We start from the raw sequence: 15,237 nt of genomic DNA on the forward strand, positions 1-15,237 counted from the left end.
ACCATTCGAAATCAACAACCTCGTTCTGGGAAAGTGATGCTAATTACTCGCCTATGCTGTGACGATATCGATTTATGGGCAGAAAAAGCTAAGGTTTACTAACTACTTTATCAAGTTAGAGCAGGCTGCGCGAGATCCTGAGAGGCACATCAATGAAAGCAAGACGAAATATATTGTGGCAACGTCAGCATCCAAAATAAAAGAAACAACATTAAATAGCATTGGTCAATTAAGAACAATAAAGATAAAAGAATACAATTTTGAAATCGCTGATAATTTCTCCTATCTAGGGTCGAAAAACGCAACCGATAATACGGCGAATCCACATGATTTTTGGTAGCCAACAAAGCCTATTTCAGCTTACAAAAACTGCTCCCCTAAAAACTTCTGAGCTCTTTCTGCATAAGACAATGATCTTGCTAGTCTTCATGTATTCCTCGTAGACTTGAGTTTTTATCAAGAAAAATTGCGAACTATTAACCGCGTTCAAGAGAAAGATCTTTCGATAAATTTTTGATCCTCTACATAAGGATGGTAGCCTATGACGACGAAATTGATAAACAATAACATGATCGCGTGGTTGTGGATAAAATCCGGTTTAATAGGTTGCGGTGGGTCACTTATCCGTGAGTGTTGCTAAGCTGATCCATTACTGGAATGAGGGCACCCTTTAGTGCAGAAATATATTTGTCGTTGTTTATCTTTTCGTCAATTGTTCGATTTTCGCTCGTTGAATCGTATGTATTGGCTGCTCTAATCATCGCTTTGGTCGGGCTTTTGATTTTTTTGTGGTACACACACGCAGGGAGAAATCTCTTATTCTTTCGTTGTTTAATCTTTCAATTAGATGCAGTTTTATTATATTATTGTAATTATAAATTAATTTATTTCATTTAATCATCAACTGCCAATCCTGAGTGCGTCATGCCCAAATCTGTCTTACTCTTTGCCACTGTTAATTTTAGCTTTTTGCAGGGCGGAATAAAACATAGTCTTCTCATTCTTCTCTCCAAATTTGGTATTAGTAATAAATCTATTCTTTGGCATAACGAACCAAAATTTCGTTCGCTTTATTCCTTAAATACACATAAAGACCATATTTATTCTGAATGTGACATGCTGTAGTCGCACTAACGGTCACTTTTCACTAATTTCTCTTTCAAGAAATCAAAAATAAAATCACTTTATTCACCACTTCTCACTCTTCAATCTCCACCATTTGCACAAACAGGTTTATTATTACTGATTATATCGTCAAGAAAAAGTTTTATCCTAGCCCTTTTACAATTACAATTCAAGCGGAAATTAAGGCTGGCTCTAATTATCCTTCATAAAAAGAGATCTCAACGCATTAATAGGAAGAGAATCGTTCTTAGTATATCGCAATAAACATTTACTGATTTATGACGTGTTGTTCCTTCACAAACATTTCCATTCCGAGTAAGTAATCCCATGCAGAGAGTGTGCATCCTCAGTATCACAAATTCGCAAATTTTGATTCCGTATATTGCTGGTTTTTGTATAATTCGTAAACTTTGTAGGGCCTCGGAGAGGATAAAGTTGTTCAGCAAAATATTAATTTTATTGTAAATGACTATTATGGACATTGCCATGATTCAATAAGCCTAGTCCAAGACGATCGATTCAGTCCTGATGAGGTACGGTTCCATAGCATATTCTTTTAACATGACTCGTTGCAACATTGCTTCCTGCATTTCCAATCCCCCAGCTTTGCAATTCTCCGTCACTATCCCCGATCCTCTCTTGTTTCAAGTTGAACCCAAAATTTTTGGGACAATAATCTTCATAAAACCCCGCGATTTTTTGTATAAAGTTGTGGAGGGAAACCCCATTCTCAACAAGCTTCCACGTTCACAGCAAAATGATGAGAACAAATGTTCTTCGAAGTGCAATCTTTCTACTGCCGTATGCTTCCATAACTTTTTTTTGGTTGAGAGAGTACTATAAAATACGTAGACAAATTGATAGGAAATTTCGGCGTCGTCTCTATTTTTCACTACTTTTCATAGACTACGGTTTGAATTATATTTAAATGAATAATTGCCCCAAGTCATATATATCCTTCTGCTCGTTTGTGACATGCATTAACGAAATTGTTAACATCTATCAACGCGCAATAAAGAGAGTTTGAAGTACAATGAATATCGTTTATAACGTTTATACTTGGCATCGATCCCTTGTACGAATGCATCTGTATTTGTTGTAACTGTATTTTGTTCATAATTAAGAGAGATAAATATCTTTATATCCGAAAGCGGATTTTTCAAGCAATTTTTATTTCAAACGTGTTTTTCTCAAAATGGCGCTTTTCACGTTTGAAGAAAAAATGATGAAAATCAATTTTTTTTTTTTTATATTCATTATTTTTAACTGCCATAAGGCTCATATTATTAAATAATAATTTAGTTATAATGAAAAATTTTTTATTTGGAATCCATCTACTTGATGGCGGGCTGCACTTGTTCGAGAAGCAACTTACTCCTTCTGTTAAGTGCGCGGACTATTCTGTTCTTGGGCGAGCGCCCAGTACTTTCAGAAATTATATTTGGCTTTGACGGTTTCGATCGCAGGGCAAAGGCGATCTCACCAGACGCTGCTTCAGCGCCTCTATCCTGCGGAGCAGCGTGACCGAAAGCGGCAACGGGTGGCATTTAGCTCGTTTTTATTGAATTCAAAGCCCGACAAGGGTATGAAATCGCCTAGTTAGAACCTAAACTGGTTTAAACAAATAAAATGAAAAATTTTTTGTTTGGAATGAGTTGTCCTGAGCTCACCATCTACTTGCCCTGCGATCGAAACCGTCAAAACCAAATATAATTTTTGAATTTAGTTATGTAAAATAAAAAGTTTTTTGGTTACAGATAAATTTGGTTTGCATTTGAAGAACTCCAGTTACGTCCTTCAGCGGATTATTGTCACGTAACTCTTTTATTTTCAGCTTAACCTTTTTAGAAAACATCTCAAATGTGTTCGGAATGTAACTAACATAATGTCCAAATTTGATTGAATCCCGAATAATTCTTCCTACTAAAAAAATCTCAAAAGAGTACGTGATAAACAGTCTTCTAATGCGGTTTCCTCCCTTAATAGAAGATTTTTGAGACGTAGATTGATTTACTATATTTGATTAACTGCAGAATATAAGTACATATAATTGTTTTAACGATTTTATATATTCTTTTTCAATCCTGACTTCAATATTCTTCAAAGCAGCTTTTGATTGGATGTCTAAAAATCATTGAATGTTGAAAAGGCTTTTAAGGTGTTCACTACTTGTAAAGCGTCTCGTAATGAAGGCGCTATGAATGCAAATTTTTTAAACGTGAATATATTGAATTTTGAAATGGTTACCTTCCTCGCCATCACTTTCAGCTTGGTCTGAGATAGCTATTTCGCGTAAAATGTCCTCATCCGTTGGAGAGTTCGCTGTCGCCACATCATCATCAGCACTCTGTCTGTATGCTGTACTAGTGTATCCATCAGTGCAATGTCTTCTGGGATGTTATTGGGGAGATTTACAGCATGGTTATTAAAGCGAGTGTGGCTGAAATACGCTCTTTCCTATGATCTTGCTATAAGTAAAATAGTTTCTGCAATACTAATTTTTTATGATTCTCATCATAAGGTCTTTTCTGTAATTCCCTTTTAATGACTTAATTATCTCTTGGTTAATGGGCTGAAGTACGGAGGTCGTATTGGTGGGTAAGAAGACCATTTTTATTTCTTTTGAGTTGTCGACAGGGCAATGAGAAGGATAGTTATCAACTAGCAACAATATTGGTCTTTTCTTATTTAACAGCTGTCTAGCCAAATCGCAAATATACTCGTCGAAAATGACAGTAGTCATCCATGCCTTTCTGTTGCTTCTGTACTTCACAGGAAGTGTTTAAACATTTTTAAAACATCGTGGCTTTCTATATTTTCCTATAACTAGGATCTCTTCTTTTCCCTTCCCGCTAAGATTTGCTGCTACCAAAACAGTCAACCGGTCTTTTGATAATTTATCTTCACTATATTTCTTTCCTTTGAATTTTAAAGTATTTGATGGAATCATTCTGTAAAATAATCCCAATCCATCTACTTTGAAGATATCATTGTCATTGTAATTTACACGAATTTGGGTCAAACATTTTTAGCCAATCCTCACTTGTCCCTATTGGAACTACTGATTCGCCACTGATCTTCCCCGCAGTGATGATAGTGCGTGCGCGAAAACCTTGAACTCACGAATGGGAGCGTTTGAAATATACTTTTCCCAATACAGCGGCAAATTTCTTCGCTTTTACTTCTAAAACGCACCGTTTATTGGTATGTTGTGCTCTTTGGGTTTTAAACCAAATTAGAAGTGCACTTTCTTAGTGCTTCGGTCTTCTGTTTTTCTCAGAATTTAACTTATTCTTTTGGAATTGTTCTTTGACTGTATCTTTATTTCTACATATCGTCGAAATTGTACTATGCGCAACGCCAAACTCTTTGGCTATTTGAGAATTCGACTCACCTGCTTCAAGCCTTCGAATTATTAAATTTCGTTCCTTCGTACCAAACGTTCTTCTTTTGCTGCTGCCCCATTATGAGGAATTTCTATTCGAACAAGACACTACGAGCTCTACCACCCTATTTTCATAGAATGTGCTCATCAATTCGTTATACGAACTTCAAACTGGACTTTAAAGAACAATTTTTATAAGCGATATGTTGTTGCATAACGAAAGGGGTGACGTAAAACATAATGAAAGGGGTTTGATGTAGTTAATTGCATATTTTATTTCATTATACCCTACAGGTACCTGCTATTTGGGAATCACTCGCCTTCTTGCTTTCCCTTCTCCTTAGGTACTCATGTCTTACCTGCAATTTTCATGTCTGATGTCAGCTCTCCGACTGGCAGCCAGGAGTCAGTTCTCACTTTCTCGTCATCTTCAAAGTTTGATTCTTCCGCATAGCCACTTAACAGGCGTTTCAAACGCCCATTCTTTGGGTACCATTCAATTTGGATTCAATAAAAAAAACTATCAATTGCAGATTATGAAAATAACATAGAAAAGACAAAAGAAATATGATGAAATTTAGATGTCGATAGTTCTTATCAGAAATTTATCTAATTTGTTCAGTGAAATGCTTTAAAACTCTTTAACTGGGAAGGAACATCCTTTTACGCTTGGCAAAGTACCCTCATAAAGCTTAGGTATTTTATTACATACATTTACTTTGTAAAAGATTACTTTTTGACATATTAGATTTTTGTCTGATGCTTGAAGTCCAACCTATAGCTAATAGACAAAGGAGTAACTTCACCCAAACTACTATTTTTTGTTCCGACGTATATATATATTTCGGGAGTGACATACCCCCTTCTTCAGTACGAAAACTACTAAAAATAATTGCGATTGCAAGATTCTTATATAATATGTACTTTTACACTAATTACCTAATTAATTAATTAATTACTGGCTAATTACCACGGCGAGATTTATTAATTTCGGGGCGCAATTACCTGAATTCGTGTTTAATAATCGCATCGCATCTTCTCTGAAAATTTCTAAACTTTCCCAAGGGTCCATCGTTCGGTTTGCATGACGCAAGAGCTCAAGATTTTCTCGTCGAATGGTATGACCTTATTCGACTATGTCCACTGCCACCGATGATTTTATGCACGACTACTGTTTCGGGACACTACTTACCGCTTCCTTCATGTATTCGTTGAATCTAATCGTTATCAGGCATTTAGTATGTCCTATATATACTTTGTTACAATCGCTGCACGTTATTTGGCAGATACTGCTTTTCTCCTCCTTACCGTTTCCCAGTAAATTCCGCAAGGTAGACGAACGACTTGAACCTACAACTTCCAGTTGAATTTTTTTTTATCCAATTCCTGATGTTGGTGAATAGGTAGGAATACGGGATACTTATTCGCCTCGTGGTGACTTCCTTATGGTGCGAAAGGAGTGTTGTATGGGCATGTCTATTGTGTTGCTTGGTTTTCCATACAATCAGCTTCTCAATATTCTGGAGATTATACCCATTCTTAATAGCGTGTCAATAATATGCTGTCGTTCCTTATTGGAACCGTATTCTGAAGGAGGGCATGCGAACAGTCTGTGATTCATGCAATTATAGGCCGCAATTTTTTGCGAAAATGTATGGTGCGAAGTGGCTGGTATCGTTCTCTGCGTTGCTGTTGGCTTAGGGTATATTTCAAATTCAAGCTTCCCGCTAGAGTTGATGATATTCAGGTGTAGGCAAAGTAGAGCACCATCCTTTTTTACCTCTAACGAAAACTCGATTTTATGATGAATTTTGTTTATCGAGGACAGGACCTTATCGATATCATCTCTTCTAACAATCGCAAATACGTCATCTGCATACGTAAACCATACTTTAGACATTATTCCTCTCGACTTAATTTCTTCCCCATCGCCACCCCCGAATTGGCTTTGTAGAATTTATCCCGAAGCGTAAATAATTTTCGCTCATGCAGAGCCAAGGCAAATTTTGCATAAATTTGATTTTGATTCTTGAAAGCGCAGGATTGGCATTCCGAGTCGTCCAATGGTCGGGAATACAATATTTGTTTCTTTCCTTACTCTCACTTTGTTGGTCCTCTTGTTTTGGACATAGCACCCAAGTATTCAAAAAATAGAAAGAATGGCAACGGTTTCGTCCAAGGCAGAGGCAACTCATCAAACGCTGTCTCATTTCTGCCCTGGGAGCAGTGCCTTTACTCCAACGTTTTGCCGGGATGCCGAGGTGTTTAACAACTTTGTAGAAATTAAATGAATTTCGAATAAAAACATTACAAATTTTATTGTGTTGAAGGCATGCATAAAAAAAAATTTGTTTAAACTCTTATCACCGTGAATGCGCGCTTCTCTCATGAATCGTTTGCTGGTATCCATCACTGAACTATTTGATTTATTTTCATTAAGGTTTCTAAACGGTACTGATACCGTTATCTCCGTTTGTATCGCGATTTGCTTTGTATTAAGTGCAGAATTAAATAATAATAAAGTCACATTATTCTTAGGCTTTGAATATTTTTCGGAAGGAGGACATTTTTGAAACTTACCTGTTAAAAGAGTATTTATAGACCTTATCATCCGCCTTAATTATTTTATTGTAGCTAATAAGATTTATCATTAAAATACATTTCGGTCCTATTTATGAGTCGAGGAGTTTATTTCAAGATCCCATTAACTAAACGCAATTATATATATTATTGCCGGGGCGTTTCATTTGTCAGCTTACTCCTGATGCAGAATCTTTTCATATGAACTTATGTAAGTTTTCGTTATTAAATTCGAATTTTAATTTGTTCCTACTCTACTGGATTATTCTACATTTCATCATTGAATTCTAATAATAGTTTTCCAGCAATTCATGCTGATTTTGTTGATTCCTGTTTCCTGAAATTTCAGGCCTTTTTTAAACAAAATTATCTGGAAGAATTTGATTTCGAATTCAAAAACGTGGATTCAACACCAAAGTGACTCGTAACTATTTGTTTGCCTCGAATTATTGTGACAACATAGAATAATTTTTTTTAGAACTATGTAAGATATTTTTCGCATTTGGAAAACTCCAAAGTTCAATAAAATGTACAAATAAGTTGTCTTGAATGTTAAGTTACTTATGTTTACAAGATTATAATATACTTTCAAATTTTATTTCTGATTTAAGAAATGACATGAATGGTAATAAAACAAAATAATTCGGATTGTATGCGTTATATGTTTCAATAAATTCTTCGACTTTACATTGGACTTGGTATTAGAAGGCGTCTTCATAGGCGACTTGTATTTTCTGACTCTCTGATTTACATCCCTTTCTCCTCCTCGAACTGGCCATCAGGATTTTTTAAAGTTTTCGAAAAGATTTGTTTCTTTTCCACACTTTCCACATAATTTAAAATCTGATATATTTGGAACTTGCACCCAGGTGAATCGGAAACCCCATCCCTATCGGGAAAATCGCTAAAGTTTTCAAAACGGACAGAACATGAAAATGAAAACAAACAACAGTAACCGCTCGACCGTGCTTAGGAGGTGGAAAACTCGAAACTAAAATGAAGTGGTAACCACGCGACAATCCGATTGGATCTGGGCCTTAAAGTGTGTTAGAGCAGTTCATTTAAGACCTTAACGTAACAGGTACTCATTCACAGCTGAGACGACTGATATCCAAAAGCCTGTCGCGACACAAATCGAGATAAAAACCGCGACTTCCGTACGAAAGCCGTAAAGTCACAATTTCAATTTGTACTTGGATATCAACGCATTTGCATGGTCAAATTCAACACCATTTGAAGTCGGTTCCTCATTTTGAGCATCCCAAACTACAATGGTCATTACAGAAGAGATGAGCAACTCATGAATGAGTCGACTCAATTGGGCTACTCAGTCCATTATTGTACAGGGTGCGGCAGCATAACTTCCTTTTTTCAAAACTCAATAAAAACTATTGTATGCATCGGAGAATATTTATTTATTTTTTATAATGTAGGTATATGTCTAAAGTTTTTATTTACATTGTTTTGAAGATCAAATCTGTTAGGTGACGTCCTCCATTCTCCATACATTGGGTAAACCGATTTCTGGCCTTTGTCATGACTCTTGTTAGCATAGCAGGTGTTATGTTGGCAATTTCTTCTTGGATGTTGGTCTTCAAATCTTGTAGGGTTCTTGGACGGTTCACATAAACACGGGATTTCAAAAAACCCCATAGAAAAAAATCACAAGGGGACAGATCGGGAGAGCGTGCCGGCCATTCCAAATCGCCTCTAATTGAGATAAGGCGCTCTGGAAAGTGTTCCCTCAAAACAGCCATCGATGCTCTTGAAGTGTGTGCTGTTGCACCGTCTTGCTGGAACCAAGTGTCCCCCAAATCCAAATTTTCTAGCCGTAGGAAAAAAAATTCTGTAGCATGTTTACATACCGGTCCGAATTCCCTGTCACTGTAACCTCATTTCCCTCAAAAAACCAGGGACCAATAATTCCAGCTGAGGAAATTGCACACCACACTGACTTTGGGTGAATGCAAAGGCTTTTGATGCAATTATCGAGGGTTGGTGTCAACCCAGTAGCGCATGTTTTGTTTGTTAACCGACCCACACAAATGAAAATGGGCTTCATCGCTAAAAAAACAATAGCACCCTCGGGAACGACATAAAGAAGAAGCTCACACGCGTTCATCCGAGAATTGAAGTCACGTTCTGAAAGTTCCTGCACTATCGCCATCTTATAGGGATGAAAATGAAGATCATCACGAAGAATTCTTGTCACAGAACGATCGGATAGTCTAAGGGCAGATGCGTGTTTGCGCGCAGAACGCCGTGGCGATCGCAACATTGACGCTCTCACTGCTTCAATGTTCTCAGGTGATCTAACGGGCCGAGGGACTCCAGTTCTTCCTTTTGTCGCACTTGCAGTTTGTTTGAATGTAGTGACCCATGTAATAATTGATTTGCGGTCTGGGACGGGAGCCAACGGGGCTTAATTAAAGCGATCCGAAATGCACGCTGTGCTAATAACCGAACATCCGCTTGAAAAGTAAACCTCCACGGCAAAGGCACGCTCCTCACTATTCCAACGAATGATGGCGACTGAACCGTGTCGGGACAAAACTTTACAGTATCCCCTCTTGAACGAGACCACTGGCGCTCCGCTATGACATCAACTAACTGAGTGGCGCGCATTTTAAAAAAGGAAGTTATGCTGCCGCACCCTGTAATTGGGTCGTTTCATCACAAAGAGGCGAGTCGACTCAGAAGGGTCGACGACATCGAATCGTCCCAGAAGAGTCGACGATATTGGACCACCTCAATTGATGTAACAGCATATCAGCACAATTTCAACAGCACAATGATTATGCTACACATCCGACTCAGCGAGATCCGAGTCGACTGAATTGGTTAGAGAATTTTGGATGACTTGTTCATACGTTTTTGTTTTACAAATGCGGCCAGTATGTATGTAGGTTGGTACATTTACAGGGCAATTTTTTACCGTACACGCCGAAACAATCATTTTAAGGTTTTATGTAAAAATAATTATAAGGTGAAATGTAGTCTGACCAAAATATGTATAAATTTCAATATGGAATGAAGTCACTTCATAGATTCGGCATCTAATATTATATATGAGCGACATTTTTGCAACAGTAGATCAATTTCAATGAGTTTACCACGTTTTTGTGAACAAGATGAGATAATATGTACATACATGCTTGCTATTGTCGGAAGCAGGAGCAATGTAGGTTTTGGAATCTAGAACGAAACAATTTGAATCCTTTTTTATTCACAGTTTGAATGCAACTAATTATAATTTCGCTTGTTAATTAAAACGTTACCTACCAGCGGGAACGCACAAGTGTGCATTTAAATAGCTCATTCCTCAAATAAATGTTGCGTTTTAGATAAATTTGATGCTCTAGACATTTTTTGATCGCCGGAAAAGATCTCTAGCCAAATTTACAGTCTTTAGAGTATGGAATTGGATTGGGTGATTGTATGCGGGTAAAATTGGGAAATATTACTCTGGGAATTGAGGAATCCGCTTCTTAAACTTATGGTGTGAATTACAGGTAAGTGCTGACTGACTTAAGGAGTCAGTTTATTGGGGCGAATATAGGAATGTGTTAACTTGTATCTAACCCCAGAACAACCAAACTTAGAAAGACATCTCCGACTTCGTATGACGTCTCGCTAATACAACGCGCGAGAACAATACGGAGGTGATATAGCTCCCAGCCCAACGGCTCGAATATTTATGGACGATGAAAAGTATGGCAACAGCGCAACCCGGGCAGATGTTTTTCCGCCCGCCTTGAGTCTCGATTTAGCTCTCTCATGCATAATCTGCATAACCATGTATCGATGCTAGTCACTTCCCAATCCCTTAATTACTGAGTGTCTAGGGATTGAAATTGACGAAGACAATTACCTATATGATAACCACTTCCCACAAGTCCTCATTCAAAGCAACTGTAACAATGGCCGTTTCGATCAAAAAGCTGGAACAGTCTTCTACACTGATTTCACCGTCGATTATCCAGCTCCTATTAGGTGAAGTATGTTTTAAATGTCCGTCGAGTAAAAAAGCGACTTAGCTGACAGAAAGGAAGCCTAGGAGAACCAACAAGTCTGTGAACCCGATAAGTACAGCGAGCAACCGCATCAGGCGCGGAGCATGTCAGCAGAATGAAGCCTTATGCACCTCGATGCGATGAGACAAAGAAAGAAATCTGATTTCTGACAGAATGGTTTGGGTATTTTGATAAACTCCTTAACAACCAAAATATCGCCACGTTGGAGGTCCCACCAACTGAAATGACGGACAAATGCTGCCATCACCAAGCATGGAAGAAGCAGTCCATGCGATTCATCGGCTTAAAAACCATAAGTCACCATTAGCCGATGGAACAGTCGAATTGATTAAATATGGAGGCGACCAACTACACCAAGCGGTTCATCAACTGATGCTCAAGGTGTGAGACAGCGAATCAATGCCTGACGATTGGGAACGGGGCATTATGTGTCCCATACATAAAAAGGAGGACATCACGCACGTACATAACATGAATTTTTGAAACTGTTCACATTTCTTCCTCCCACTTTTTTGACGCAAAAAGCTCTCAGATAAGGCGACCACTATTTTCTGTAATTTGATTGCTTCCGCAAGGTCTCGTTTCATCTATGACGCTCCATCGCCAAATATTGAAACAGAAGAAAAAGAAGTCTCATGTAGACCTAATTACCAAGGTTTTCATATAAATAACACTCTTATGAAAACAGGGACGAAGGCAGCTACGGTTGCTTACCAGGGCAGAGGAAAATCCTCAGACACTGCCTTACCTCTGCCTTGGGAGCCACGTGACCGAAGCGGCCCGCAGATGTTGTATGGACCATAAAGAGTGGGAGCTAGTTGCTTCCCATTTAGTCCAGTCCGACATTAAATGGATGCGGACTTAGGACTCCTCAATCCCTAGAAGGAAATTAAATAGCACTCTTATTTCCCCTCTATTTTAAAGCCATTTGAAGAAGGTTACAATAAAAGTTAAATGCATAAAGTAGAACTTCTGAGTGTTCTCTTATTAGAAAATTCTGTGTCGTGGAAATTCCTATCAAATTCTAATTTCCCTAGAGGGATAGTACATTTATTCACTTTGTTTTATATGAAAGTATGAATTTATGTTAATATCTTTGTATTTTTCAATTTACAAAATCATCACATTATAACTTCCAATACATCATCGTAAAAATAAATTCGGATAAAATCGAAGACCTTCAATCGATTCATCACGACATACAATCCCTAATCGTTCGGCAGCTAATAAATGTTCTTTAGACAACAGAATAGAGATTCCCAGTATTTTCGCCAAGTCTTCAACCGACAATGACTTTGCCTCCTCGACCTTCTCTCCTACTTCCTTGGCGATGATCTCCTCGTCTTGTGACTCTAATTGCAAGACCATCGCACCACTTGGAAATGTTCGTAGTTTTATGGGACCGTCTAGAAATTTACAGGCATTGAGAAGATCCTCGGGTGATAGTAACTCAAGACCACGTGCACGATTTACGCGACAGTAAACATCGGCTAATGACATCATACCACCAGCTTCCTGTAACAAAATAATCCCAAAATATATTAAGTCCGTATTAAATTCTCATCCAGGTAACCTCTGGAAATAAAAGGATACTTAACAGAGGATTTTTCAGAATTTATTTAGATCGCAAAACCACTGGGAATGATAGTATTTTAAACATTTCTTACCTCCATTGGATCGAGAATCATTTCACAAATTTGTCTTGCCAAGCTTTTGAAATACTCCGTGTTGCTTGTGAAACTTTCTCTCGTAACAGGGTCGTCAATACCCATGCTCATAAGGTACGATTTAAACTGAACAGTTTCATCTTCCGAGATCTCACCCTTCCTTTCTCGTATCTTTGAACTTATTGACTTCGATATGGAGACCATATCTTGCGCCATTGCCATGAGTGCCTTTAAATCCTGAAATGCTATTGCAATGCTATCATCTGTTGCCTTTTGCTTCGCCTCGATGGCACGCTCAATACCACCAATCCCAGTACGCAGTTGGATTCTTGGGGCGTTTTCGCGACTAGGAGAGGCATTACTTCCCGACGCATCGCCAGGTATAAGCCAAATTCGTGCCTCCAGCGTCCCTCGTATGGCTTGCATGAAGGCGGGATCAAGACCGTGTCTTCCTGATAATTTCACAAAGTGGGCAGTGCTGTTCTCCATAGGACCGGGTAGTTTTCCCGGCAGCAATGGACGTAAGTTTAGAATAAGACGCTTCTTTTTACCAAACACGAAGGAACTAGCAACTTCCTCGTCCAGGCCGACGATGTATTGTAACTGAAGGCACAAAGTTGTCGAGCCGCGAGCTATTTCTCCAGGTCGACCCCAGAATAATCTGTGGGTTGTCAACACTACTTCCCCATCTTCATATGCTGTCTGTAAAGTTTAAAGATTACAAAATACTAATATCGTGAATAAATAAATTTTATTACCTTCTCGTCGCCGTCGTATAATTTAATGGCCTTGTCTTTGCTGACGAATTGCTCGTCCTCGGCAAGCTTTGCCTGTTGGTATTCAAACCTGTTCATCCCTCCAGAATATGCCCAAGTGTTGTACAGGCATGGAAAATAACTGTAGTTGAAAGATCCTTGTTCCTTGTCGCAAAATTGTCACTTTTCTTGGAGATACAGCAACTGTCACCGCTTCAAATCAGAGCCAGCTGACTCACCATCAACAATGAAAAAATGTCAACAAGAGTCAACGTTGTGGGAAAATTTGAAATAATTTACATTTCGATAAGAGTTTTTAAATATCAAGAGAACGCTGGGAAATTTCATGGAAGAAATAAATAGTATTCGAGGAAATGGAGCAATAGGAACTGTAAACTTTTGTTAACAATACAAAATGGATAATATATGCAGCATAATCTCCTTATAAAGTACACGCTTTTGTAAGTACTTTCGGTTATGAAGTCCTTTTTTCAATCTCTAGGAATAATCATGGATGTAATCTCCATTTTTATATCGTGCACACTTACATATTGTTTATAACTAGGGAACGACTTTTGGTGAAATTAAATAGTTTTCCCTGATCCCTTCCCTTGATCGCATTTGAGTCATTTTAAACTGTTTTTATTTTACATATTCTCAAACATTTCAATATAAAACCATATTTTTACATATTTCATTCTATCACATAATTTTACCGCATATTCGTATCTATTTAGAAATGAGATCTGAAATAACGATATATCTGAAAATAAACTCTATCTATTGTTACAATCGGATTTTTTATAGATTCCGTGAAATGGGTGGCCATCTCTTTACTTCCCCCAAACAGTGGGAACGTCCGCGTCAGCACTAATTTCTGCAGAACTCCTACCTTAATTTTTCATTCTTTCCCCTCGTTTTCTTTTGAATACTTCAGTCGCGTTTTTAGCTTCAAACTAACAACATGCCTAAAATTGTATCGTCTCAAAAAAGCCTCGTGCTCAAATATCTCCGAGAGTTTCCGAATGAAAAAAGTGTGTTTTAAAATTGACTCAAATATTTTGGACTGTTCATGTTACGACAAGGCAGTATCTACGGCTCAACGCTCTCAAGTCATCTAGCATATTGCAAAACACAAAGAAAGTAAGGAGAAGGAATTAACCCACAATCAAACCTTCATCACAGCCTCTTCCTCTGTTACATCAAGTAGTATTTCACCATTTCACTTCAATTTGTACCGAGCATTGGTCAGGGCTGATATTCCGATACATAAAGTTAACAAACCAAATTTTAAAAGTTTTTTGGAAAAATATATGGATAAAAAAATTGGAATGGAAGTACCCTAAGAAAATCGTGCTTACAAGAAGCTGACACCATTTGGGTTTCAGTAGATGAGACTACTTGCGTGGAAGGAAGATACATCGCTAGTGTGATAGTTGGTAAACTAAGCTCGGAAAATCCCTCTACATCATATCTCCTGAATGTTGACGTTCTCGAAAAATGCAATCTCAAGACGATTGCAAGTGTTTTCAGCGACTCCATGAATTTACTATCGCCGAATGATGTCCAGTATGGCAAGATATTACTATTTTTGACCGATGCAGCCCCGTACATGGTAAAAGCGGGTGAAGCCCTGAGAACATTTTATTCAAAAAAGATACATTTAACTTGTTTAGCCCATGCGATACATC

General features: G+C 38.0%; 1 protein-coding gene across 1 annotated transcript; it reads right to left on the reverse strand.

Annotated features, from left to right (window-relative positions):
* Positions 1 to 12,205: 12,205 nt before the first annotated feature.
* Positions 12,206 to 13,645, reverse strand: LOC119650008 (vacuolar protein-sorting-associated protein 36). The gene is made up of 3 exons (XM_038052475.1): positions 13,550 to 13,645; positions 12,792 to 13,493; positions 12,206 to 12,639 (listed from the first exon to the last, which is right to left on the reverse strand). Exons 1-3 carry the CDS (start codon positions 13,643 to 13,645, stop codon positions 12,268 to 12,270), a joined length of 1,170 nt encoding a protein of 389 aa, XP_037908403.1. The 3' UTR covers positions 12,206 to 12,267.
* Positions 13,646 to 15,237: the final 1,592 nt, after the last annotated feature.

Source organism: Hermetia illucens, chromosome 2 (assembly GCF_905115235.1).
Source record: "Hermetia illucens chromosome 2, iHerIll2.2.curated.20191125, whole genome shotgun sequence".
Lineage (NCBI taxonomy): Eukaryota > Metazoa > Arthropoda > Insecta > Diptera > Stratiomyidae > Hermetia > Hermetia illucens.

What these genes read in the sequence shown, in the direction of transcription:
- LOC119650008 (XM_038052475.1), bottom strand. Translation starts at nt 13,645, where the DNA reads ATGAACAGGTTTGAATACCAACAGGCAAAGCTTGCCGAGGACGAGCAA. An exon ending in TATACGACGGCGACGAGAAG is followed by an intron (nt 13,494 to 13,549) that starts GTAATAAAATTT and finishes TAAACTTTACAG; the next exon opens with ACAGCATATGAAGATGGGGA. An exon ending in TGATTCTCGATCCAATGGAG is followed by an intron (nt 12,640 to 12,791) that starts GTAAGAAATGTT and finishes ATTTTGTTACAG; the next exon opens with GAAGCTGGTGGTATGATGTC.